We start from the raw sequence: 27,296 nt of genomic DNA on the forward strand, positions 1-27,296 counted from the left end.
CCACTCCTCCGTTAGCATACGGATGCAGGCTATGGTAGCTAACAGTTAGCTAGCATTTTCGTAATTTGGAAAGATGGCAGGGGACCTGCGAGGCTTCGCGCTGGAGAAAGCCGAAATGCTCTCCGGCCGTTTGAAGGAGCTCCTGTCGTCGGGACAAGGCTACGTCCAGGCTCAGCTCGGGGTCGACCTGGGTCTGAAGCCCGAGCTTTACCCGACGTGGGTCGTCCTGTCCACGGCCGCGGCGGGGCTGCTGCTGCTGCTAGCGCTGTCATGGGCCGCCGTCTGCGGCCGTGCGCTCTCGGGGAAGAAGCGAGGAGCCCCGGTGACCCAGGCCGAGCCCGTCAAGGCCGACGTGGCTGTAGCTGCGAAGCCAGAAGAACCGAAGAAGAGGAACAAGAAGAAACCGGCGGAAAGGGCTCCGCAGGCGGCGGTAACGAGCTGTCGAGTCACGGTGAGACTGAAACGAAACAAGTGCGATGGCTAGAAACAATGGAGGCTGGAGGAAGGTGCTCAGTCCGCTCAATTCAAACATCTCCTCCTCTGACATGTCAACACAAAGAGACCCCAGGTTCAACGTTTCATAGCCTGGTAGCTATTTTACACACTATTACCTGTCATTAGGGTTTCCACTCGCTTAGTTTACTCACTATACACTAAGCTGCACAGGGCCAGTCATGTGATGTACGTGCTCATGACTTAAATAAAGACAAGATTATCCTCAATTAGCCCCACTACGGAAAATTACAGACTCGAGATCCGGCGAAGCACTGGGTTGGGATTGGAAAAGGATGCTAACGCTAACTAGCTTCAGAAAGAGGACAAATAAAAACAAAACATCTCAAACGAGAATTAAATACAATGTCTCTTTAACAAAATCACAGGCAGCCAGAGTTTTGATGCTAAATCTAAAATCAAAGACAGCAGATATAATAATGCAAATAGCTAATACACGATGGAATAATGTCTGATAATAATAAACTGATCTTTGAACAAAGTAATGATTTTCAAAAAGCTGCGTTTAAGCAGTTTCAGTAAAGATACATTTTTATTTATCTCAGGTTTAAAGACCTTTGTATTTTTGCTCCTTAGTGAAGCTTGTTGTTTTAATCTTGTTCTTTATGAGTAGAAAGAAACAATTGATAAAACGCAATTTATTTTACAATTGTGAGGTGCAACCATAGACTGTGTGTGTGGTGTACGTCTTCACCATGCTTGCCGAACGAATAAGAAAAATATCATTCTGATTTGTACGTTTGTTATATTGCTATTGATGAAGATTATATTGTGTTAGTTATAGTTTTATCGCCCAGCCCTTGTTAATGTTTCCTTTTGTTTATGGGGCAGTTTCAAGGTGCATTTGCGAGGGATGCTGCAGACAGACATTGTGTTAGGATCCATCTTGAAAGTAAAACCTGTGAACATCACGTTGTTAATGAGATTTATTGTCTTTCTCCCACAGAAGACTCAGTCTAATGGGAAGCCAGTGACTGTCGCTCAGGAGGAGGTCAAAGTGACTGAGGTGGTTCCCAAGCAGGCCCCCAAGATCAAAACGGGGAAGGTGTGTTTAACATTCTGTTGCCGAAAATCAGTGCAGCCAAAATAATTGTTTTTCCTTTTCCAGTCTTTCCGAGTTGTCCTAATATCTTATGAAACAATTCGGTCATTGTTGTTATATTACTAAAGCCCCTCTGTCGGTACCCAACCACTTTATTTATTGTCTTTGTCCACAGGTTGTTGAGGTGCAGGCCCCTGTGCAGGTGAAAAAGAACAAGAAGAAACTGAAGACGGAGGTGAAACCAGTTCAGCATGTGTCTAAAAATTATTCAAAGGAGCCCGAGGATGGTAAGAATCAACGGTTGTAGGGGAAATTTCACAACTTCTCATTTTGAAACTGACTGCTCAGCTATATCCTGTTTACGCCCATTCATGTTCTCACTATTTCCAGGAAACTTGAACTCTCCAGTTTTGTTTTACTCACAACAAGAATCATCCACGTTAGCTGTTGTTGCTAGTCTCCTTGTGCATCAACTATAAAAAAATATGTATTTTTCAGTCACTTGCATGAAACCAAGACGTCTAACCCTTTGTTGTTGTTGTTTTGTCTGTCACCCAGGTGCATGGGAGACCAAAGTCAGTAACCGTGAGAAGAAGCAGCAGCGCAGGAAGGACAAAGGCCCTGAGGACTCTGGGAGCTCAGGAGGTGTCGAGGTCCCCAAATCCCATGTGACAACAACTGCAGCCACAGCCCCCACCAACAGCAAGAAGCACAGAGGAAACCATGGTATTCATCTAACAAACCATTACTGTGTGTGTAGATGGTAGAAATTGGGGTTTTGTTTTATATACGAGTCCAGAGAAATAATCGAAAGTTTGAGTCTGTTTCAAATGTTGTTTAATTTAAAAGGCCTAATAAAAATGTTTTATTTTAAATATTGATATTTTCACTCATAGTCAAAATAAACAATAATCTGGTTTTGTTGATTATCACTCAAGCAATTTCCGTTTTTTCCGCTTTGTTTCAGAGTCGCTGCCTCCAAGAACCAGTGGAAAGGTGGATACAGCCAGTGGAGCTGGTAAAGGTATTCTCCTTTTCCCTGACTTTTTATTTTCCTGAGTTAAGTTTTATTAATGTTTTAAAATAATTTTTAGATTGTTGATACTGTACCAAACTGCCCTAGTCTGACTCTGTGTCTTCCTTTATGCCTGCCACCTCAGTGTCCTCCAGCTGGCGAGAGGAGCCTTCAGTTAACGGCGTAGGATGGACCGACAGTTCTCTGAAGATTCAGAGTCAGATGGGTGCCATGGATGGAGCCAAGTGGAGGAACGTTCCCTCGGCTCCGCATTACCGGGGCCCGGCTGAGCCCCAGCGCTGGACACAGGAAGCACAAGGTAGCACATGGGCCGAACTTACCTGCATTTCAATTATAAACAGTAACTGCAGCATCAGAGGCAAACAAGCGTAAGAGCATTGAGTTTTATTTTTTACTGTTCTGGCTTTTCTCAGAATGCTGGCTTTAAAATGTAAGTGTGGCTGTAAAGATGAACGAGTCAACATGCTACAGCTAAACAATAAAATGCTCCCACTTCTACTGCTGAAATAAAAAATGGGGAACGAAACTGAGGTCAGAATATCCTGCCCCACTGAGCCGTTTGATGGTAGTGGTATTAAAAAAGAGAGCAGCTGAGTAGACGTTATATGGATAAGTTCATCATTCTTGTCCAAACATTTAAAAAAACAATATATCATATAAAACCAATACATCTTGACTGTATTCCACATATATTTTATTCTGTGTTTCTGTGCCAGCAGCATGGAGTGGCATTGATGGCCGGATAAAGACTGAACTCAACCCCGGGTCCTTCTCCATGGGGAGACTCAACACCTCAGGTTTGTTTTGTGATTAACTGCCAGCTCTATCATCTGATCAGTGTTTATTTTTCTTTTCTATTTTCAGTCGTAGTTGCTTTAATGTTTTTACCTCACCCGTGTCTTTCTTAGACCCGATATCCAATTCAATTGAGATGCAGTGGGCGAGCACCCCAACGATTGATGATGAATGGTCTGGTCACAGTAAGTGTTTCAAAAGCCCATCCATGTATTGTTGACCAAACCCTCTTCAACAATTACCTTGATTTGAATAACATCTTGTTAATTGCTTTAATGTTTTTTTTTTTTTTAGATGGGCAGGCAGCAGCTGACTCCGCCTCTGACTGGAGTGCCCCAGCAGAGCACTGGGGCAACTATGAAGAGCCTCCTGTGTTGGTGACAGCAGCCGCTCCCCTGAAGGAACAGCCTGCCCCCAACAAGGTCTTGCTCTATGTTCAGGGCCTCCACGTCCCTTTTTATTAAAACTCTCACTAATCGTGGCCTAAAGCTCTTGAAGACATGTGACAGGCTTTAGAAATAGCATTTTAGTGTTAATCCCTAATGCACCTCTTGCTTGATTCATCTGCTCTGGCCATTTTCTCTGACTATAACTTAAAGATATTGTTTTTCAATTGAAAATATTTGAATGTGATTTTATCTGGGCAGGTATCCGAGGATGAGAAGGATGCCGAGGATTCCTCTGGTGGAGCAGCAAAGTCCAAGAAGAAGAGGAAAAAGAAGAAGAAGGCAGATGAGGAGGCTGCATCCGAGGCTCAGGCAAGACAACAAAACCTCTAGCTCTCAGATTAATATGTGGGAGTAGAGTATAAATTGTTGCACTGTAGACGTTTACCCTTTTTTAATGGGAATGTCATTTCATCTGTTTGGTTATAGGTGGTGAGCACAGCACCCCTGGTCAACGCAGCGCCCAAACCCCAGGAGCTTCCTGTGATGGCCTCCAAAAAGCCGAATCCCAGCATATCTTCCGCTCAGAGTAGGTTTCAACAGTTCTGAGTCTGAATCTGTGTTTTCTCACTTTGCAGTAAAACACCATAAAGGGAGGAAATGTTCCACCCCTTTATTTGGAGATGGATCTAAATATAACTTGAATTTTTACTTTGACTTTTCAGAGATGTCCGAGCAAATCGTGGAGCCTCCGAAACCTTCGCAGAAGAAAAAAGTCAGACGAGAAACATGAATTCACATCACAGGTTCCAACTAAACATATGCAAACGATTGTTATTAAATATATCACATGCAATAATTTCTAGGTACAGAGTTAGTTTCTGAGCTACATTAACAGTTTACCAGTGACCTGAACAAAACAGAAAATAAACAGTAGATATCACCTGCTTGGGTAAATGTAGTGATGAAATCTGGTCCTGTGGACTGAAATCTTAACTAATTTGCACTATTTGCTACACTGCAGCCAGAGTGGAGTTTCAGGACAGCTAGACCCGCAGTGTAGGTACATGTTTATGTAGTTGTTCTTTTAATGGCATCTAAAGGGTTTGGTTATCATTGTTGATCCCAAAAAACCGACATGTTTTTCTTTTAATTATTATTTTAAAGAGAACCATCAATTTTAATTCCCCATGAGTTGCACTTTGTTTTTGTTATTCGTGTTTCTGCCCGTATATCAAATTACTGAAATGTGTTCATCAGATAGAGTCTCAGTTCCGTCTAAAAGGGTTAGTTTGGAGTTTTCAGAGGCTTATTGAAATACAACGTTTACATGATTGTACATATATTGACAGTTATCGGTCGCTGTAATTATGCCTCCTACTCATTCTTGCCAGGATGTTACACCATCACAGAGAAAATATGAGACACACTCGTCTTTTCTGTACAAAAATGCATTTCTCCATTTACCCAAAGCTAATATGAGGTTTCAGCTAAGTTACCATGAGACAAATTCATGTGTTTTCCTGGCTGAGCTTTGGCAGAGGGATTCTTCCTGGTTGTTGCATGTTGGTTTGTTGTCACGACAACATACATGTAAAAAGAAATGTGATCATATGGTTGTTCATACACTGCTGGGGGCCTCCTTTCAGTTTTGGCTGAACTTTACAGCACTTAGACTATTTACTTGTTGGCTCTCAAAAGTATTGCTACACGACTTGTATGAAGAAGTCATTTTTACAGCTATCCCTAACACTTCCTATGTACACACGATGACGATTGGAATACATCCAAACTTGACCTTTAAATTATTTTCATTGATATCTATTAATTACAAATTATCAACTGTTTGCTGTTTAGTTTGTAAAAGCTCCTACATGAAGAATGGCAGCTGTGGACCAGTTGAATTCAGTGTCAGTCACAGTGGTAGGAAGGAAAAAACCATCTTGGCCATAGAAAAATCTACACAATCACTCCTAAAGGGTAATAATTTGATCCAAACACTTATAATTTTACCAAACTGTGGTAAAATACACTTCTGCCTCTTTAGGTAGAGGGATAGCAAAGGCACTGGCTGCATATTTAACCATATTATATTTAAACTGTGATTAAAAAATTCTGAAAAAGTAAAAATTCATCAGATAATTTAACTTAATTTGTAAAACTGATTCTGATTTGGCACTAGGACTGTTCAGGCGAGAGCACAGTAACTGATGAGAACCACTAGGAGGCAGCGTAACGTTGAGGAATAGTGTGATGATCCCAGGAAAGCAGTAGCACTATTGAGAATTGTCCCTTTACTTTTACCACTCTCAGCTTGTCCGTCCTCATCTGACGAGACTGGGCGTTGATTTTTCTAGAGCTTGAACCCACGTTCCTGCACTCTCTCTCTCTCTCGATCGCTCTCTCTCTCTCTCTCTCTTCTGTTTTTTTAGAGATACTATCTTCCGTTTTTTTGTGCTAGAATAAGCCATGCCATATGTACAGATTGTAAGGGCTTTTTCCAGGTCTGTGATTTGCACTGTGCAAAAGGCTGCATTGATTTCCTTTTGATGTCAATGGATTGTTTTTACTACCTTTTTCTGTGGAATGTGAAACTTGTAACTTTTGTTTCTTGATGTAAATTGAGAATGAAAACATACATGGAGATATGGTATGGAGCAGCTTTAATTCCACATGGCAGTTGGACTTAGGAAACACACACTCATACAAACACACACAATTACACACATACAAAAGGAATTTCCAGTAATTCCATTGCCTTAATCTGTAGATGTTTAACATTTGCGTCCTTTTTTTAAATAGTTTCCATCTAATTGCAAGTTTTGATGTAAGGAGTAATTTCATCGTGCATGACTTTGATAATAGTACTTCTGTACATGAAAATAAATGAATGATCTCTTGCTTTAACTATTGATACTTGGTCCTGGAATAGTTTACCACTTAATGTATATACTGTAATAGCTTTCTCAAAGGAGACAAATTGCAGCTTTTCTGTTGGAGTCTGTTGTTGGTAGGGAGAGCGCCTCAGCTGGCCGTGGTACATCATTGTTTGTAGACCAGATAGAGCAAAATTATTATTTTGGTGTGGCTTCAGGCATCTTTTATTTTTTTTGGATTGATTTTTACAGATTATTAAAAATGATCCAATCAATGTATTTATAAACTTGTCTTTTTTTGTGAATGATTTTGTTAAATGAGGAGAAACAAATGATATTTCTATGTTTGTTTGGTAAAAATGAAAAATAAATCAGAAATGCTTGATATCACTTTGTCATAAGTTTGTACTTCTTGTTTCTCAGGGACCGAAGCATGAATCTGCAGAATAGATAATGGATTGATTACATAAAATGTAGAAAACAGTTATTTTTGCTGTGGGGATTTTTTTTTTCAGGCTTCTCAGAGCATTTTAATTTAATTACTCCATTCCAATATTTATTGAATGTCTACTGATGCATGTTGAAATGATTTAATTCTTCGCTTTGGGTTTTTAAGCTATATGGTGTAAATAGAGACAGTTTCTCTGTTTGAGAAAGAAATTCTCTTCTTCTAATATTAATGGTTTATCTAAATTCTTCTAATAGACCTGTAGTTTATCTACTTGACGGTTAGTTATGTAAGAGGTAGGTCTTTTTAACAGCTAATTTGTTTTTAATACACAAGTATCCACCATCGCTACAACTGTGTACCCATCATCCATATTGCATGTGTATGACTTTGAAGGAAGACTTGTCACCTGTGTGTTTGCATGTAATACCCGTTTGGAATTCAATCTATAGGTCTATCAAACCATTATATAGGCTTTACAGGACATATGCACATATTCCCTTTTTAAGGATAGGTGGAATTAGGATCAGTTTAATAACTGTAAACTGAACTACTTTATAAGACTGCCATCATTTGAAAATATGCACAGTTATCCCCAGGATGACGAGACATAGTGTTGCTTTCAGTTGTTCTATTAGCAGAATTCACCACAACCTACACTGATATGAAGCTGTGCTGTCTACCTGTCCGCTGACAAACTGATCCTGAATCTGTGATTAATACCATGAGGAAACACTATAGCCTATGATGTGAGGCAAATCTGTGTCAGCAGCCAGGCCCGAGCTCGGCCCCGGTCGCAGTGACCCATCCCGAGGCCAAACCACTGCCCCAGTCAATATGGCGGGGCAGACGCATGGCAAACTCAACAGCGCCTGACCTCCTTCGCCTCCTCTCTCTCTCTCCATCCCTTATCTCTCAGTTCATTTTGGATTTACCAGCTTTTAATCTCTCACAATCTCTGGCTCCCTCTCCTTTCAGCCTTACTTCAGAGGGATATCATTTTTTTTTGGTTTCATTGCTCATGGATCACCTCGCTTGTTGTTTGTTCTCTCATGAGTGCATGAAAGGCAGATGTAATAATGATGAAGGTCACTCTGTAATGGAAGGCCCTGTGGTCACTCAAAGCCTTGCTATGAAAAAACCCACATAATCCCTGACAGTCACGTCCTTAATCAAGTCAATGAAGCGCGGTGACGTTACACGGCCCAACTGACATATCTCTGCAGCCAAACGCCGGGTGTGGGATTTATGTTTCTCCAGCAGGTCTGGGAAAAAAGGATTATGGGGCTTTGAACTTCCGGTCATTATGTCAGATCCCTCCGAAATATTTACACAAATATTTCTATCTGATCATTTAAATGTTCTGTGTACCTGCTGAATGGGAAATCATTAAGGCCGGAAGGATGCATCATAGGTTGGAGGTCTGTTCTTCGAATTGCATTTAAAAAGGTGGCAGGCTGCTCACTGCTAAGTCATGGCAGTGGAGGAAAATCCCCTAATGTGACGATGATGCTGTCCACAGACCAGAGCTTAGAGCTGTGGTCACTGGCCCATCTGTCAGGCCGGGGGCGGGTTGTGTATGCTGACAGAAAGATGGCTTCTGGTTCTAACGCTGCAGTGAAACACACATCAATCGTGTCAACATGTAAACACCGGATCTGCGGAAATAATGAAGGTCGCACGTTCCCACAGATCCAGACAAAGTTACAGTAAATCCAATTTGAGGGAGTGGTGACCCAGTCCTACATGGGGGACAGATAAAACTGCTGCCATTGGCAAGTTTGCTCACATGGTAAGTGCTGTGTGCTGAATCCATAGTGACATGTGACTTTCACATCTACTTTTTTCTCATGACCGGAATCAACCCCAAAACGCTGCATCTACAAAGGTTCATGAGCAATTTTCATTGGTGCACAAGTGCTGTGTGGACAGTGGAGATGTTTTAAGGCAACTTTGAGGGAAATGACATCTGATAACGAGTTGTGAAACATTCTAACTGTGACCTTGGTTGGGAGATCGAACAGGGCGTCCACTAACCAGCAGGTCGGTGGTTCGAATCCCCGTCTCCCCCATTCTGCATGCTTCACATTCAAACATCTTTAATATTTACGATAATCGGCTCAGACAGAAACCAATAGGCACTGAGAGTGAGCTGACGGGGAAGCTGCCCCAACTGATTATGTTTACTTCTCTATATTTCTGTTTCTTCTGACTTATCCACTCTCAGACTGTTCTGAAAGGGGCAGTAGTTGCACCTACAAGTGGTCGGCCAACCGCACCCTGAATAAGAAGAATCTTCTCTGGAAAGCCACTGTGAGATTGTTTCCTACAAACAGTCAATATGTTGTGTTACGCTCTAGCCCAATTGTAAAGGGTGTGTGTTCTGATAATTTTAAAATAAAAATCAGTTAAATCTGTCAATTTGTGTGGTCTCGGACTTTCACCTACAGTCTTGACTTAAACATGTATTACTATATGTGTACTGAGTAATTGATTATACATTGAATTAACCTCCCTAATGAAATAATGAAACTGTGTACTGGTTGTTAAGAGGGACCCAGAAACAAATGTTTTCCCCAGGCCCCCCCTCATAGGGAGGTTCATCTGGCCCTGTCCTATAACTCCAGTTCCCCAACATGATGGAGGAAACAAAAAATACTTCTTTATCAACAATTTAAAAAAAGTAAAAGCTTGTGTGTCTGGGAGAGTCACCGACATGTTGTCAAATCGTCCGCTGGTCACATGACCCGCGGATGAGCCAGATTAGCGGCAGTGTGTTCTCCGGGAGTCCGCTCGCAGAGACGTGGGGAACATACTGGATGTGGCCGCTCCTCCTCCTCCTCCTCCTCCTCCTCCTCCGCCACCTCCTCCTCCTCCTCCATCGCACCAAGGACGCAGACATTCCTGTCTCTCTCACTCGCGCTCTCGTCGCAGGGGCTCGAATCTCTGAATCTCCCGCAGCCTTCATGAAATAGCCTGAAAAGTCGTATAGCAGGATAAAAACAAAACAACAAACAAACACACACAAAGCCGAGAAGATGATTTCTCCGTGGGACCGCTGGTACTCGACGAGCTGCTGCCTGTGCTGCCACGTCCGGACGGGCACCATCATCCTGGGAATATGGTACATGGTGAGTCGCGTTTCTCGCCAGTTATCACCCACGTATCAGGCTCGTACATCTTCATTTGTGGCCGCGAAATGTGACACGAGCGCTGGGATGCGATAGAACGAGCTGTCGTTGAGTTTGAAGCGAGGAGAAGCTAAGTTGGCTAGCTGCTGCTGCTTTTCTCTTTCTGTTCTCATTTGCCATTTTGAGCGATGTCCTCTGTTGTTCGTCAAAACAACACGTTTGAGCTGCAGCCTCTGCTCATTGGTCTTCATCCGTAATGATACACGGATCTTCACGGTTATTCTCATGTATTTATTATTTGATATCATATCTTATAATTCACAATTTGCTCCCATGCTGTTTTCTTTCCCTTTTGGCTGATTTTTGTTGTTGTTGTTGTTGTTGTGATGGAATGTATAACCCTCAGCAGTGAATCCCTGTTTGAATCGTCCTACACTTGAACAGGTTATATATAGAGTCACTTTTCTGTTGGGATCACCTGAAGTTTTAAACATAGCTCAGTAAGCCTGGTAAATCCCTGACCTTCAGTGAGCGTCAGTCCAATGACTTTCTGACCCAACGTGAGCAGAGGTCTGATTTAAACACACGGGGGAATACCTCCACAGATACAATATTCAGATATAGTAGATATCTATATATAAGTAGAAGACTCATGAGAACTTATATTTATTCTCATCATAATTGTTTGATAAAGCTGCAACAACACAACTTCATCTGAACATTACAGCAATGTCTCCATCTATTAGGATGTTAGGTTAAATTCAATGTTGGGCTTTTGATTAAACAAACCAGGTTAATTGAATGTGAAGTTGAATTTTGTTCATAATATTTTTCACTATGTTCTAGAGCCTGATATGGATTATTTGGAGGGATTGATTGTTGATACCGAAAACATCTCCGATATTAAACTGATATATCAGCTGATTTTAGAATAAAGGACAAGATGGGGAATGTCCCTTGTATATGACAATAATTCCTAAGATGAGGATAAATAACCCTAATGACATAGTAATGTAACGAAGACTTGATATGTTACAGTTTATTCATAAACTTCATCGTAATTAAATATGACATTAAAAAAAATAAAAACGAAATACAACCCACAATTGAACTGATACAGTCTTTGTATCTCTAATTATCATCTACTATGAACTTTTACATTGTTTGAGGTTTTTCTTTTATTTGATTTAACAAGGGCCCCATGCACAAAAAGGAATTTCTAAAAGTATAATAAACGTACTGCCTGAAAATCAACCCAAGATTTTAAAGACGGGTAACTTCACAGTGAATTATAATGTTTATATTGATTTTTCTAAACTGTTTTCCCACAGCTCATCAATGCAGTGGTGCTACTCATCCTGTTGTCGGCTCTCAACGACCCAATTCAGTACCGCTACCACCTTACCAGCTCTGAACTGGGAACTGACATCGATGTCATGGACGATGCAAGTGAGTGCAGCTAATCCCCTCGTTGTTGTCTGTCCAGCTCGGTATAAATGATCTCCTGGGATGACAGATTATGTTAAATGTCCTCAATGAAGCAGTTTCTTATCTTTAATGAATGAAACCATTTATCAGCACCAAATAAATCAGCAGCCATTCTGATAATTGAGTGTTAAACATTTGCTCGTTCCGGCTTTTTCACTGTCAGGATCTGTCTGGTTTTTATAACCGTTAAGTTGATTATCTCTGGTTTTAGACCAGTGAGACACAAATTAAAAGACATTAGCGTTGGGAAACTCAGATGGGCAAGAAGTTACTGACAAAAGAAAGTTACTTACAAATAATTAAAATAATTGTTAGTTGCAGATTTAAATGAAGCATATTCAGTTTTTATCCAATATTCAACCCAACCCTTTAAGATGTATTCCTCCAGGTTTTCTATGTTCTTTAGGTTTAGATTTACCCAGATGGCATGTGATTTTATTTTTTATTTTGTAGTTCTTTTTAAACCCATATTGCCTATTCCCAATAATCCACTTATGCAAACTCTTATTTTGCTTCTTCTCTTCGAGTTCATGTCAATTAATTAAATAAAGTCGTGTATGATTACTCAAACATTCCAGTGGAGTTTAACATAAAAAATATAGATTAAAAGACAAATTGATTCTGTTTGTTTGATACATAAATCCAGAGGTTAGTCTGTGTTAAGTCCCACATTGGTGTTTGCTGTGGTGTCTCCATTTATTCCAGCACAGATTCATCTCACTTATCTAAGGGAAGCACCAGGCAACAGTGCAGAAGCAAATACCACAATCATTTAATCTCAGTGTATCCTTCATCATCATCTCAATGCATGGTTCAGTAACAGTATTATTTTGTTGTATATATCCAGAGATAGGTCATTCAAACCAGCAGCGTGTCCCTGTGGCCCCGCGTGTTTCAGCGTCTTTAAAACCACCTCTCTTTTCTGCCCACCACGTCTTTTCCCAGAATGCTGCTGTCAGCACAGACACAGCTGAGTAAGCTCAGCACCGTGAAGAGCAAATCAAACCTCATGTGTATTTTCAGTGCTTCCCCTCCGGCAGCTATCATCATCACAGTCGCCTCTGGAACGCCACAGACCCTGTCACTGGCTCCTCTGATTAAAAACGACTGCTCTAATTCTCCATCGGATTAAAACGGCCATCTTGACTGGCTGGCCCTTGGAAAGCTCTTCTGCTTGTGCAGCGTCAGTCAAACATAGTGACACAAAGAGGAGTGATGGAGACGGGCTGTCGTCAAAAATATCACTATAATTAAATGCACAGAAATCCTGAAATTAAAACTAGAATTTGTGGATGACGTGTGTTTCTTTGTGAGGAAAGGGATTTAGATTGAAGGGAACCATCGTTTCCTGTGTCTTAACACAGTATCTTTAATAATCACTGAAAACAGAAAACCCAAATGTTGTGATGAGATTCCCAAGTTGCATTCCCCCTTTTTGTGTTTCACAAAAGTCCTTTGGTTAAATTTTTTCTGGTCAACAAAAACTAAAAGAGATACGACTGTTCCACAGCAAGCACTGACTTTGATGACTGGTGATGTGGGATCATTTTCTCCAGCCTGGACACGTATAAATATCTTGTCTCCAGTGCCACAGGGGCCTCATCAGTCTTTTTTGCAGCTGTAATGTGAATCTGAGAAGGGTGTTGCATTTTTCGTCAGATTTAGCACCTTGCATAACAATTATCCACGTGTGTCGAACATGCTTTGTCCGAGTCATATTGGATGCTAAAAATAGTGAGGTCACCAGGGTGCTTTGTTTTGTATAAATCCTCACAGAGACTTTGTGATTACATCAGGTGGATTCAAGGTTCCAGTGAAATGACGTGTTACTTTCCTGCTGTTTCTTTCTTTCTTTCACTGGTAAACCCGATGATCTGCTCTCACCTTGTTGTGTTGGTCTCTCTGCAGATATCTGCATCGCTACTGCAATATCCCTACTCATGATTCTTATATGTGGCATGGCAACGTACGGTGCTTACAAGGTAAATAAACAAGAGACTTTCAATCACTGGTCTGACAAACGATCAGTCACAGATTTATTCACTGTATGCTTTTTCTCAATATGTGTCTTATTTATCTTTCCTTTTTATAGCAACATGCTGCTTGGATCATTCCATTCTTCTGCTACCAAATCTTCGACTTTGCCCTTAACACACTGGTAGCCATCAGCGTGGTGGTATATCCCAACACAGTGCAGGACTACCTCCAGCAGCTGGTGAGGACACTTTTACATGTTCACAAAAAAAACACCTACACAAACAACTTCGTGCTCGTCGGTCCAAAACATTTGAGTTCAACAACAAGTTTACTGCTTTTTAATTGAATGTTTAATATATTCAGAATATTGTGCTCGTTCAGGGAAAGAAAGCCCCAGGCATTAACACAGGTCTTATTTATGCAGATCTATATAGACTCTTTAGTTGTTTAAGATTTAAAGGTTGTGTTTTGTCAGTCCGATTTAACAAAGGCCAAATTGCTACTTCCTGTCTGTTTATTTATTTTAATCTATCTTCCCCTCTCTCTCTCTCTCTTGTTTCAGCCGGGGACATTCCCTTACAAAGAGGACATCATGTCCACCAACAACATGTGCCTAGTCTTTGCAGTCCTCGTCTTCATTGGCTGCATCCTCTCCTTCAAGGTAAACCTACACAATCCCTGTATCACTCCAGGTTCTCCCATTCTTCCTAGCGTCTGCCTTTTTCATGCGTCCGTGCCGGTGACAGCCGAGCACCGGAGGCGTCATGTTTTCAGCTTATGTTTCTGTGCATCCATCCCATTCTTGTGAGCATAATATCAGGAACACCTCGGGGGAATTTATTCAAATTTGGAAAAATGTTTACTCAGACTCAGAGACAACACAGTGATGAATTGATGAATAGATCACTGTGCCCTCATATCCATCCTATCCTCTTGAACACGACATAACTGAGGAATGATTCGTTTATTGTTTTCAAATGTCACTGTGGCCTCACGTTTGTCCCAATCCTGTGAGACCACTTCATCAATTTCATTACCTTTCATACAAACATCCACTTGGACTCAAAGATTTACTGATTAGAATTTGATATTCAAAGGTCAAGGTGACCTCACAAAAAAGATTTTTAGCAATAACCCAAAAGATTGTGCTAATAATAACACAGAAATTATAATAATGCACCTAAATCCTTTCCTTAAAGGAGTTTTCAACTATTCACTACATTATAGAAGTCTGGACCCTCAGGAATATAAATTGCAATTTGACTGACGAGATACAACTGCAAGGCAATATTCTAAATGTCATGTAGCCATGTATCTGATGTTTAACACTGTAGAGATGCATAGAAAAAATGTAAAGTTGTAAAATATAATGATGTTTGCATCACACCGTCACAGATTACACGCTCACTCACTCGGTTCCCAACTGCCTCTTTTAATAGATCTGCTCATCATGTTGCAATGTGATTAAAGCAATTAAGCTTCACACTGTGCACATCTCGTAGCAGTACGAGCCATATGGCGTGTATAATGACCGTGCCAGTGCGAACATTTCCATTATCAATGTTCTTCACGAGATTATCACACAGCCAGAGCGCAGTGGGTCGGGGACAACAGGAAACCAAACTCCGGGCAAGCTAATTCCCCTTTAATGCATGGATGGTTCTCCCGGCGCAGTTCCGCTCTGGGGCTCTGGGACGAGATGGGATATGAAGTTGCAGTCATCTGTACAATCAAATCAAGTTGTTTCTCCTCTGAGTTCAGATTGGAAATGTTCTCGGCAGACATCCAGAGCCGGGCTTTATGATAGGAAGCAGCCACTGGGAGACAAACTGCTGGACTCCCAGAGAGAGAAGAGTTATAACTGCCCTGACTCAGACAGAGAGCTTTGATGCACAGTGTGTGTATGTGCGCTCATTGAACTGCACATTGCTCCGAAATTCGATACCACAGATCAAATGTAGACGTGGTCCTGCTCAGAGCGTAATCTTGACATTTGCCAAGGGAAATCAATAGAAGCCCATATTGATCGATGCGCTGCATGTACAATGTATCGGCTCCTGTCCTGTTCCTTTCCATGATGATAGTCGAGTCAGTCGCCTGGAAAAGTACCAGATCTGAAATCTGCTGAAGGACGCATTGAGCTCTCGGCACAGAGGCAGCACCTGCTGAAGTTCCTGCTGGAGCCAACATCCTCCATTCAACTGCATGTGACATGAATGACTGATGAAGACAGTCAAGGAGACCCGGAAAGAGAGGAGAGGGTAGAAACAGAGAGCGGATACAAAGATTTAGATGCAGTCGATAGAAGCTTGGATGAATAAAAAGATAAACTGTTTGACGTAAGCTGCTTTCAGACATTTTCCTGAAGCTTTCTGGTGAAGCTGTGAGTAATAAGGCAAATATGTATTGAACAAAAACAACAGATTTTGCTCAGCAGGATTTATACGTCATGTCCTGCCTCCTGTGTGCTCTATCCGAGCGCCACCCCTCGTCTGAATGCTAAGGACAATATGTTGGTGTTGTAAACACGTTTGGACAATATCCTGCTGTGTTCTTCATATGTGAAAGACAAACAGTATTTCGTACATTATTTCATGTCTGAAAACAGCTCTGACAAAAAATGATTCTGGACCTTTCAAACAAAATCTTATGTCACTGAAAAAACACTAAAAATTGGCCTTAAAATTATTGTAAAAAAAAAATTTCATTCAAAATTACAAGTTCAACACTGTTATATGTTTTATCAGCTTCGAAGGTGCAATAGGGCGTACGTTCCTGTCGTGGACACGTTAACCTCGGTTTACAGTTGGCGTCACGGTGAAGAGGTCGGCTCAGCAGATGGTAAAGTGATTCGTTAGCAGTCCACTGGGCGTCCTGGTCCGGCGGTTGCTCTTACGGTTGGCAGAGGTACCGACGCAGCAGGCTGCTCACACATATTCACAATGAACCTCCTGTTCCTCTGCCAAGTCAGACAAACCTAAACCTCAGTGCAGCCACAGCCTTAGTGGAGCAAGAAACGCCTGATAAGTAGCTTTTGGTCAAGCGTCGGATGGTTGGACCACTCATTAAAATGCCTGTATACTTTTACAAGTGAATTGAATTACCGTGAATCCTCACCTGACTGGCATGCAGCTGACATATCACAGGCTTTATGAAGTGTTGGTATGATGCATGTGTGCTGTCATCATCAGTATCCTCTTTAACCTTGATGAATGGATGAGATCATAATGAAAAGTGGAGACCGTGTTTCTAAAGGTCGCTGTGTGTCCTCTCTGTTTTTTCAGGCCTACCTGATTGGCTGTGTGTGGAACTGCTACAGATATGTGAGCGGCAGGGGCAGCACGGAGGTCCTGGTCTACGTCACCACGAACGACACCACGGTGAGTCCGCACTTCCACCCGTCAGCTCCCTTACCTCAAGGACGCACTGAAAATCCCATCCTCAGTTTTTAATATAAGTGCATTTGCACAGCAATGTTTTTTTTTAATGGTTTTGACTTACAAGCTTTTGGTTCAGTAGAGGCTTTAGTGTAGCATGTTTACTTTAACACGGTTTAGCAAGTGCTAGGCCCGACGTAAAATAATAAAATGATAAAATACAAAAAATAGACCATATTAACTTTTGTATGTTATTGCAGTTCAATGAGTTGATACCTCTAAATGTACAAGGTATGTATAACCTTCTATTTAGCTGTAATTGTGCTTAGACCAGCAGTTTAGATTTGACAAATAGACAGAATTTTAAATTTAAAGGTTCAGTGTGTAGAATTTAGTGACATCTAGTGGTGAAGTTGCATGTTGCAGCTGAACACCCCTCACCTCACCCTCCCCTTCCAAACATGAGAAAGAACCTGTGGTAGACTTCAGTTGTCATAAAAACTCTTAGATTAGTTTGTCCAGTTTGGGCTACTGTAAAAGAACATGGCGGCCTCCGTAGAGAGGACCGGCCCCCGATATAAATGTAAAGTATTTAAATATAAAGGGACCATTTAAGGGTAAAGAAAATAACAAGTCGTATAATTTAGATAAAACACACTAGCGAAAAAACACCATTAGGATTATTTTATATTCAATTTCTGCCAATAGATCCCTTTCACCTAAATCTTACACACTGAACCTTTAATTTTTAATATCGGTAACGTCATCTTCCCCAAAAAAATCCAAACTGACCAGGATCTACTGTTTTATCCCATGTTTCAGTCATTTCACATAATTGTTTCCATTAGGTTCTGGTAAGTGGGTCCTGCTGTTCAACCCCTAGACTAGATATATATTACCATGGTCCGCAAATGCATGTACAAGTGAAGATAGCATATGTAGTCATTTAAAAGGAATTTATTCCTGCTACAGTAGAAATTTAAATGATTTTACATGATTCACTCAATATCAAAAGTGATTAAATGTATAAAATCCATATTTATTGTGTGTCAGAGGTAGAATAACATCAACTCTGCAGTGTTTGCAGTCCAGTCCAGGCTCTGGATTCTGTTGTCGAGCAGTGTGCGTCAGTCCGTGACGTTGGTGTTGTTGGTACAGTACAGTGCTGTAGGTCGTCCTGAGGTGTGATTGGCCGGCTGCTGAGAGCCCGGGTGTCCGTCCCTCAGCGTTAACTCTGGCATTCTGAGAGGCTTTAGCACACTCACGGTTTCCATTTGTCTGTCCGTCTGTAATCCTCAACACAGATACATAAGACATTAATCTGTCTCACACCCTCTGTCGTCGCAGCACTTCATCGCTCTGTCACTTCGTCCTTGTGCTGCCGCGGCCCAGCTTCACTGATGACGTATTTTTCGCCTTATGAAACAGACTCAGCGGGCAGGAGCTAATCCAGCAGGGTCTGATATCACGTTGTGTATCATATGGCCTTTGAGCAAATACTGGGTATGTGCCAGTGGGGTTTGTCCGCGGAAAGGAAGGAGTTGTGTTTTCCTCTGCCGGAATTTATAATGAAAACAATCTAGCCCTGATATTATTTATTATTTTAATATTTAAAAAATCCAGGATTTTCTCCACAATTTGACGTGGATTAGCAGTTGAGTACAGAGCCACACAAGTGATGATGTTATAAAATACAAGTCTAATTTTTAAATTCACCAATAAGTAGCACAAGCTACATGGATTTTAATGAGAGAATCAAACAGCATCCAACAGTTTAAACACCATCATTGTGTTCCCTTCCTCCTCACACACACACAGACACACACACACACACACACACAACCACAATCACACACATAGTGGTGAATGAATAGAACGCTAAATCCGTCAGTGTGTCTAAATGGCTTCCTACAGCATCACACATCAAGTACCCAGCTGCTTATCTGTCCCGCTTTTATATAAATGCCATTAAAATGCACAAGGGTCGTCTCTCTCTCTTTCTCACTTTCCCCCCGAATATATCTCCGTCCGTTGCCTCCCTCTCTCTCTCTCTCTCTCTCTCTCTCTCTCTCTTCTGGACATGTTACATAATAGTCTGCTTGTCCACTTCATTTCAAATCCAGCCTGTGATGTGTTCGCTGGGCCTCTCTGGCTGTTTCACAACTCCATCCCCTCCGAGAATATTCTCTCTCTCACTTCCTCTCTCTCTCTCTCTCTCTCTCTCTCTCACTGAATTAGCAGCAGGGATGGTTTTATAACACCATTTACAGAGAGAGACTTTGGCTAAGGGTGAACGTGGCCCGGCCTCTGTGTGTGTGTGTGTGTGTATTGCCTTTAGTAATTTATTCTATACGGATGCAGTATAAAGAGCTGAATGAATCAGGGGGAAACATGCAGCAATGGCTAGAGGCTCATTTATGCTGCCTTTACGTATGAACAGAGACACGTCACTGCCCACATACTTCCATGTGTCCTTTAAGTTGGTGTGGCTGCTAAGCAAAACATCAAACATGTCGACATTGGACGAGGTTGTGATGCCGTCTTATAGATTCCTCTATTTTCTAACAAACTAAATTTAAAGTCTCTCCTCAAAAAGTTCCACCATTGTTTACATTTCTTCCTCGTCTCCTATGTTTGTCTCGATTGAACTACTAGCTACACTGCTTCTCCAAGATTTCAGGTGGTACTGCACCTTTAGTCTGTCGTTCCTGTCTGTAAGCTTTCAGAATACGTACAGAAGTCTCTGTCCGTTTCCGTATCTACATATCTAGTGTTATCTTTAAGCCTGAGTCTGAAATCACTTCCTGTTACTGTTTTGTGAATTGTATTTACTTCCTAAAATATTTGCGCAGTATCCCTGAGAAATTCCCACAATAGGATACAATCAGTTAAATGTTTTTCAACTATTCACTAGTTTGGACTGAGCCTCCTTTTTGTTCTGTTGAATTTCAGGTTCTGCTGCCACCGTACGAGGAGGCCATCGCCCTCCCGCCCAAGGAGCCTCCTCCCCAGTATATGGAGGCGTGAGGGAAGTCCTCGCCGCTGGACCCCTCACCCCCACAGCCCCTCCCTACCCCCATCACACCTCTCTCCGACAGTAGGACCCTGGAACATGTTGAACAACCAAGGAGAAACAATGTCTTAGATGCTGGTTTCAGCTTGGATTCTTGCCAATTGTAGATTAGTGACGCTGAGCCAGTATCGCCATCGACTCTGCCCCGCCCTCCTCCCCCATCCTCCACCCTGCTTGTTGTGACGTTTTGTCCTCCCCTCTTTTCTCCTCTGTCCTCTCCAGAGGACATCAACTTCAAGACCAACAGCTCCCCTGACCATCACCAACCCTCCCTCCCTCCCTCCCTCCCTCACTCCCTCCCCTCACTCCCCTCCCTTCCCTCCCTCCCTCTTGGCAGCTGCTGACTCCTGGCAGCCTCGGAACTCTTGCACGCCCCTGAACACTCTGTCCCATCCTAGTTTGCACTTTTCTTTGAGTGAAACGTGCACCCACCGGTCTTGGCCACCAACTGTTAACCCCATCGATACTGTGAATCTCCCTTGTGGTCTTTGTATAGAAACAAACTACCTGAAGAGAGATGGTGCAGAGAAAGAGAGAGAGAGAAAGAGAGAGAGAGAGAGAGAGAAGGAAAGCGACATACATGATCAGTTATGCAAGAGCACTTTTTTCAGAAATTGACAAATTTCCTTCATTGAATGTAATGTTGGGGTATTTTTGTATGACTTTTTTTGTATAACAGTGAAAACGGAGAGAAAAAGAAGCGAGTAGTGAAAGGCTGTCTGTCCTGGTGTGGTTAAAGTATCATCCGTGTGCTGATGTAGCTTGTCCTGTGGGACTTCGTATCGGATAAAGGTTCCTCGACCGATAACGACGTCTTCCTCTCGTACCCATGTAACACGCTTTTCTGTAAAAACCTGTCGCCCATCGACTGCCAGTGAAAACCTCGTTCACCTGAATCCAGTCACGATGTATTCCAGTTTGCCTTCCTGCCCGTTTTCGTGTACTTCTCCGAGATCTCAAGAGACTTAATGTAAACACTCACACAGACATAAACACACAACAGATTCACATCCAAAAAGAGGCAACACACACGAAACAGAAGTGTGTGTGAACATTAACGTGTGAACATGTGTCCTTGTTGAGTTGCAGCTGCAGAAGCATTGACTGTGTCTTTATCGGTTTGATTATTGATTTAATTGTGGTCTGTGATGGGATCGTTTGAGTTAACTTAGCTGGACTGAGGGCATTTTCCTATAAAGACGGCATGACGTGCTGCTGTACATGCACAGACCGTATGCGTGTGTATGTTCAAATGTGTGTGTGTGTGTGTCAGCGCTTGCCTGCGAGCTGTATGATGTAACTTCCTTTATATGTAGTGACATGTTTGTTTTTTTGCACATGCAGTGATATCATGTTGAGTTATTTCCTGTGCTGGTGACGATGGATGGGGATCTAAAGCATTGATTTAGCATTGCATAGTAGCACAAAATCTATACACACTATACGGAGCTAGTCAACAGTGCAAAATGCTTGGAACAAGTTAGGCAATCAGTCGAGTATTATTAGAACTAGTAATGGAACCAATAATAACCATGTTCTTTCCGATAATTCCCGAGTAGTTTGTTACAGAAGAAAACAAGTTACCATGAAGTAGTTTTTCCATTTGATACTAATACTGTGGGTGGTGATGTAGCCCCCTGTTGGCCCCTTCATGATTGTCCCTGTGTGAATTATGACTTCTGCAAATCCAACAAAGCTGAAAAATTAAATTGCACTTTAAAGTCAGCGTCACTGCAAAACCCACATGTTTGTGTTTTCCCAGCTAAGTGGTTCTAATAGGAAATCAGCCGCCCCCCCCGTCTGGAGGAGACAAGCTTCCATAACTTTTATTTACACTGTCTGATGCGGCTGAGAAGCTGCAGAGCGTTGACAGATTTGATTGGAGTTGTGTCAAGTTTAGAGGAAAAAAGGAAAAAAGCTTGTATGTGGACGAGTGGACGGTTGATGCCTCATTTTTTATTAGAATCGCTCAAAGACTGTTTTCCGTCTGTTTTCCACTCACACACTTGCCCTCTTGCTGGATCTGGATGAGCTCATGTCTTCAACTCTGAATAATAAAAACTCTAAATCAACCTGTTTCTGCTGCTGGATTTATTTATTGAGTTATTTATGTTTGAAAAGAACAAATTAAGTTAAAACGTTTAGATTCTCAGGGTCTTTTCAGTGCACTGTGTATTATTATATTGTTGACAACGTTTTTTAACATATATCATAAACTGTTTAGCATATAATCTTTTACATTATGTAATCTTTCCTTTTTGTTTGTTGTCTTCAGATTTTGCAGCCGTACTACCAGAGCATGTTAGATAAATAGCAGCTGTAATCCCATGTGAGAGGGTGCCAAGGTTTTCAGTGACATTTATTCCAGTTAATTCAGACATGGTCTCTATTAGAGGTAAACCAGTGCACACAAAGCTCTAAACCTTATTAAAACATGTTGAATTCAACCATTCATTCAGGAAGACATTATGTTAGAGACAGTAAAGTTTCAGGACATGATTGTTTGGGTTTCATGAGCGTGCGTCCAACTGCCCTCACAGAGATTCAGCCTCCCCCCTCACTCCCATGCAGATGAACAAGCTGGCAGATCAGAGAGGATTTACCCAAAATGGAGGCTGGGTTACCTTGGGTCTGTCAGTGGGCAACCAGACAGACCGGCTCACCTACTTTTCTGCCTGTGGGACGGGGCTGAGAGGGGGGGGAAGGGAAAATACTAACAAACCCAAAACAAGTGGGTCATATCTAGCCTATTTTTTTTTGTTGCAGGATTTAATGATGCAGGCAGAGACCGGGTTTCACCATGAGATCGGATTTTTAGAAAGAGGGGGATGATTTTGAAAGAGGAGTTGGATCAGATTCTGCTCTGATTTTACCAAACACACTTTTTAACTTGACAAAAGCAACTACTTACAATAACTTCCGTAATCAAGTATTCAATAATAAAGCATATAGAATTAACACTAAACTTGCCTTGTTAGGAGTAGAGGTTAATGATAATTCTGTGTGAGAACATTAAGTACACAACATCTTATGTCCACTAAGATATAATTATAATAATTTTTTAGTGAGAAATGTTGAAAACTAAATTGACTGAAGACGTTTATTGTGGGATTGTTTGGGATTTTCTACTTTGTTTTACACAGATCAAATAACTTAGTTCAGGACAAACTATTTCAATTGAACTTAAATTAACTACACTCGTAAAATAAGTCCAAACCAATTTGCCTGTCCTTGAGTGTCTGAGGAGATTGTTCATATTTGCATATTCATTTTTTTTTCTTTTTCTGAACACATACTTCAGATATTGTCCTATATTTGGAGCGGGGGAATCTGCAGCATGTGATCCAGATGACCTGGGATGATTTCATTTGATTTAATTGGGAATCAAGAAAAAAGATTAGGGGAACCAGTGAGTGGAAAAACTGGGCCAAACCACTCGATGGATGATGGGCAGCTAATACAGTCGTGTCTGGGTTGATGCACCTGCCTCTGTTGGACATAAGTGTTATACTTCAAATACTAGTTGTATATACAAGTAGGCAGGAGCATCGGCATGTCTATTAGTCCTCAGCCAACAAGTGTCCCACTGGTGTGGGTTGTTGCAGTGATTATGAGAATGAAATCAACATTCAAGGATTTAAAAGCAAACTTCTATACTTAGTGAAGATATTTTGCATTGTAATGGAGTAACAGACATACTTAAGCTTCAAATATCTAAAACAAAACCCTGATTATATATGTCAATGTGGTTTTAGAGTATGAGACTCAGAACTAAAACATTTTTTTTTGATTTACACATTTACAAAATAAGAATTTGCTCCTAGACTTCACATAAATCTATATCTCCACATGTCGGAGGACATCAGCGGCGGCTGTCACTCTTCAAAGCCTTTAATACCTCTGACAGGAGAAGTGTCCTTACTCGATTACAGTCAACAGGCTGCTGACGATACAGTTGAGGGTCATCCCCACGGTTTATGCAAGTGAGAAAGAAAAAACCTCTCAAATATCAGTGTTGTGTAACTGACAACGTGACGAGCAGCGGATCACGATGGTCGACACATGAACTGATAATCCTGTCATCCCGCTCTGTCAGAATTCTTTGAAGAAAGCTCTGCGGTTTAAAACTCAATTCCCATCATTGCCTGTGTTTCTGTCAACAGGCTCACAATGTAAACAACTGCAGGAGAGGAAATCCCTCACACAGACCTCTAATGCCAAGTAGGCGAGTGAGAGCACACTGCCTCTCTCTGGCGGACAACGGCAGGACAGACGTGGAACTCATGCATTGATCAGAAATAATGTGACACCAGTGTGATCTGTTTAACTCCGACTTTATTTATGACAACGGGGCTGGGGAACGTTTCTACTGAGGTGGCTGCTGCTGGTCTGGCATGCTCCTGATGATGTCAGAATCGCCTGAAGAGGAAAAGATGAACAAAGAGTCAGTGGGTGGAAATAAAACATGTATACAGAAAAACCTGTGTAAATAGCTAATATTGAACTTATGAGATGTGACCAGCGGAGCCTTTATGAAGCCGCCAGAACACAAGGGCAGCTCAACCGAGCGCTCCGACTGGCGTTTATCTAGAGAACCACTTGTCCTGCACTGGACCACTTTGTGAGCAGGGCCAACAGGCGCAAAAATTCGCAGAGGAAACTAGGTGACCTGAAATTTTAACCAGGTTTTATAAAATGATATTAATATTTAAGTCTCATTTGCTTGTGTGAAAACAGGTGTTATAAGTTTAGTTGATCTCCAGTGGTAATGATGCACGTATATCATCCATTGTGGTTCACACAACTGCTTTCGATGCCAGCAGCTAATCGGGGCATGTGCTGTGTGTGTTTACATGTATAAACACACACTAATTTACTAGTATATAGTAAACTTAAAGATGATTATGCTTTTTTGATAGACATGCAGACTCTAGCATGGATCACTGAAACATTGTTGTGTGATTGAAAACTGGTTTATCAGATACTGCTGTTCAATTGTGTCAATGAATCTGACTGAGACCAGTAGCACTAAGCTAATGTTCTTGGACACGCCTTATAAGAAACATCCGATTAGTCCCTTTAAATATTGTAGCACTGCGTTGGGAAATCAGCAGGAGAAGAGGCTCAAATCTTATGGTGTAGGAACTCACCAGGATCAATGATGGCCAGTGTGCACACCCTGAAGTATTTACCACAGGCTGTACCAAGCTCAATGTTGTTTCCACTGTAGTGGTGGACACCGGTCTTGGCCAGCATGGCGTAGTACTCAACCTCAGATTTCCTGAACGCAGCAGAGACGAAGGGAACGTGAGTCACAGCAGCAAATACATATCAGAAAAAACGCTTAATTTATACAGACAGGAAGTACAGATGAAATGCATCAAATGTGAAGAAAAGATATTCTATCCATCGGTAATCTTAGAACCTCTGATGACAGAAAACAGAAACACCCTCGTAACTGACTTGTGTTGATACAAAAATTACAATTATGTTAGATTTTATATAGCAATGAAATCAATAATAATGAGGTCACATAATGTATAATTTCATACACTGGTCGTTGTGAGACATGTCAATAATACATTGACCGAAGTCCGAAAACTCACAGAACCAACAACATTTGACTCTTTAACAGAGTCCATTGGATTTACTTGTCATCCCTGAGGAAACTGGTTCATAAGTAAGACTTTTCTTTAAATGACCCATGTTGTGAATAAAAACAAGGTAATTTGGGACCTGGAACAAACATGATTCTATGGACAGCTTTTAACTTCCTGCACTGGAAAACTGCAAATGGAAAAGCAGTACGAACTCCTAATATAAAGTTTTAATTTGAGATCAACTAACAGGTCATTAAAACCCCAAATTCTGCCATTAGCAGCCAGATGTCGATAATAAGTACAGACATGATGAGACGGGTTAATAATGGCTGTGGTGTTGGACTACAGCTCATGGACATCTCCTTCCCTTCATTTAAAGAATCTGACATTTGACACAGCTCCTGCTTTCGACACAGATGTTACTAATATAACAAATGTGTACAACATTTCCTAAACAGAGTGAATTTCCATGGATCAGATGCAAACTGCAGTGAGCCTCTCCACTGACCTGAGGGCCGGGCAGTTGTTGGCCAGGATGACCAGCTTGGCTTTCCCCTGTCGGATCATCTTCTGGGACTGCTTGTAGCCCAGCACGTACTTGCCACTCTTCATCACCAGCTGGAGACGAGAGTTGATGGACTCCATGGACTTTTTCTACACAAACGGTAGAGAGATGCACAGTCGAGTCAACACCTGAGCTACACGGCTAACGTTAGCCTCTTCGAGATCGGTGAACTCAAAAGGGACAAAACTAGGGACATGTTGACGTTAAATGTCACATTTAACCGAGTGGACACAACGAGGGTGGGGTGTCAAGCTAGTTTTTAGACAGCATTTCTAGGACTCGATGCTACTTTGCTAGGATTTTGCTAACGTCTGGATTTAGCTAGTTAGCTTAGATCAGGGTGAACATCCGGATAAACAATACCGGGAGAGAAATAACAGCGACGTGTTCCTTTGAATCTATACAGCTGCAATAATGTAACTTTAAATATAGTCGGTTTAGAGTAGTTTAAGAGGAGTGTCGCGGTGCTAGCTGGCTAACAGGCCCCTGACAGATAACTCTCGTCCACGTGAAGAAGCAGCGTGCGGCCCCGGCCCGGCCCGAGCTCCCCCGACACTCACCGTCTTCTTTGTGGCCACCATGTTTGCGGTTTAGTCCGGACAGGCCAACCTGCGGGCGACAGGGGGGGAGGAGGAGAGTTTGGTTAACGTGTGGATGAAAACACAGAGTGAGAAGAAGCAGGGAAATCGGTGTTTTATTGAGAAAACGCAGAGCTCGTCTTACGGTAAGAACTCGACAATATGGCCACGGAGAGAAAGGAAGGACCAGGGTGCATTGCGGCGCTATCTGCTCGGAGGAGCTGCGCAGAGGTTTACTGCGCAGGACGCTCACTGCACATGTGTGTGAATGTTGAACAAAACCGGTTTATGTCACAAAACTACACAAACACTCTAATGTTAGGAAATAAACACCACGGTGGATAAATCATAATTACAGCTATAAAACAAACGGGTGGAAATAATATAAGTTAATTCTTAATTTTGTTTTAT

The 27,296-nt window shown here is 41.7% G+C and overlaps 3 protein-coding genes across 4 annotated transcripts; 2 read left to right on the top strand and 1 right to left on the bottom strand.

The window, feature by feature from the left end:
* The first annotated feature begins 58 nt into the window (after window positions 1–58).
* On the top strand, window positions 59–7,038 carry mtdha (metadherin a). 2 transcript variants are annotated; one of them, XM_053446219.1, is made up of 12 exons: window positions 59–451; window positions 1,460–1,558; window positions 1,731–1,842; window positions 2,114–2,281; window positions 2,523–2,579; window positions 2,716–2,889; window positions 3,308–3,388; window positions 3,500–3,571; window positions 3,681–3,808; window positions 4,034–4,144; window positions 4,262–4,361; window positions 4,498–7,038. In XM_053446219.1, exons 1-12 carry the CDS (start codon window positions 74–76, stop codon window positions 4,563–4,565), a joined length of 1,548 nt encoding a protein of 515 aa, XP_053302194.1. In that variant the 5' UTR covers window positions 59–73; the 3' UTR covers window positions 4,566–7,038. The 2 variants fall into 2 exon arrangements, with proteins under 2 accessions (XP_053302194.1, XP_053302195.1); XM_053446220.1 differs by having other exon boundaries at window positions 3,311–3,388.
* Window positions 7,039–9,932: 2,894 nt separating this feature from the next.
* laptm4b (lysosomal protein transmembrane 4 beta) lies at window positions 9,933–20,214 on the top strand. Its single transcript, XM_053446578.1, has 7 exons — window positions 9,933–10,227; window positions 11,559–11,676; window positions 13,624–13,697; window positions 13,808–13,930; window positions 14,255–14,353; window positions 16,977–17,072; window positions 20,022–20,214. The coding sequence occupies exons 1-7, from the start codon at window positions 10,135–10,137 to the stop codon at window positions 20,094–20,096; spliced, it is 678 nt and encodes a 225-aa protein (XP_053302553.1). The 5' UTR covers window positions 9,933–10,134; the 3' UTR covers window positions 20,097–20,214.
* A 4,246-nt stretch (window positions 20,215–24,460) lies between these two features.
* rpl30 (ribosomal protein L30) lies at window positions 24,461–27,139 on the bottom strand. Its single transcript, XM_053447116.1, has 5 exons — window positions 27,031–27,139; window positions 26,868–26,916; window positions 26,251–26,396; window positions 25,293–25,423; window positions 24,461–24,561 (listed from the first exon to the last, which is right to left on the bottom strand). The coding sequence occupies exons 2-5, from the start codon at window positions 26,886–26,888 to the stop codon at window positions 24,509–24,511; spliced, it is 351 nt and encodes a 116-aa protein (XP_053303091.1). The 5' UTR covers window positions 26,889–26,916; window positions 27,031–27,139; the 3' UTR covers window positions 24,461–24,508.
* Window positions 27,140–27,296: the final 157 nt, after the last annotated feature.

The sequence above is a fragment of the Pleuronectes platessa genome, chromosome 18 (assembly GCF_947347685.1).
Source record: "Pleuronectes platessa chromosome 18, fPlePla1.1, whole genome shotgun sequence".
In the NCBI taxonomy this organism is placed as follows: Eukaryota; Metazoa; Chordata; class Actinopteri; order Pleuronectiformes; family Pleuronectidae; genus Pleuronectes; species Pleuronectes platessa.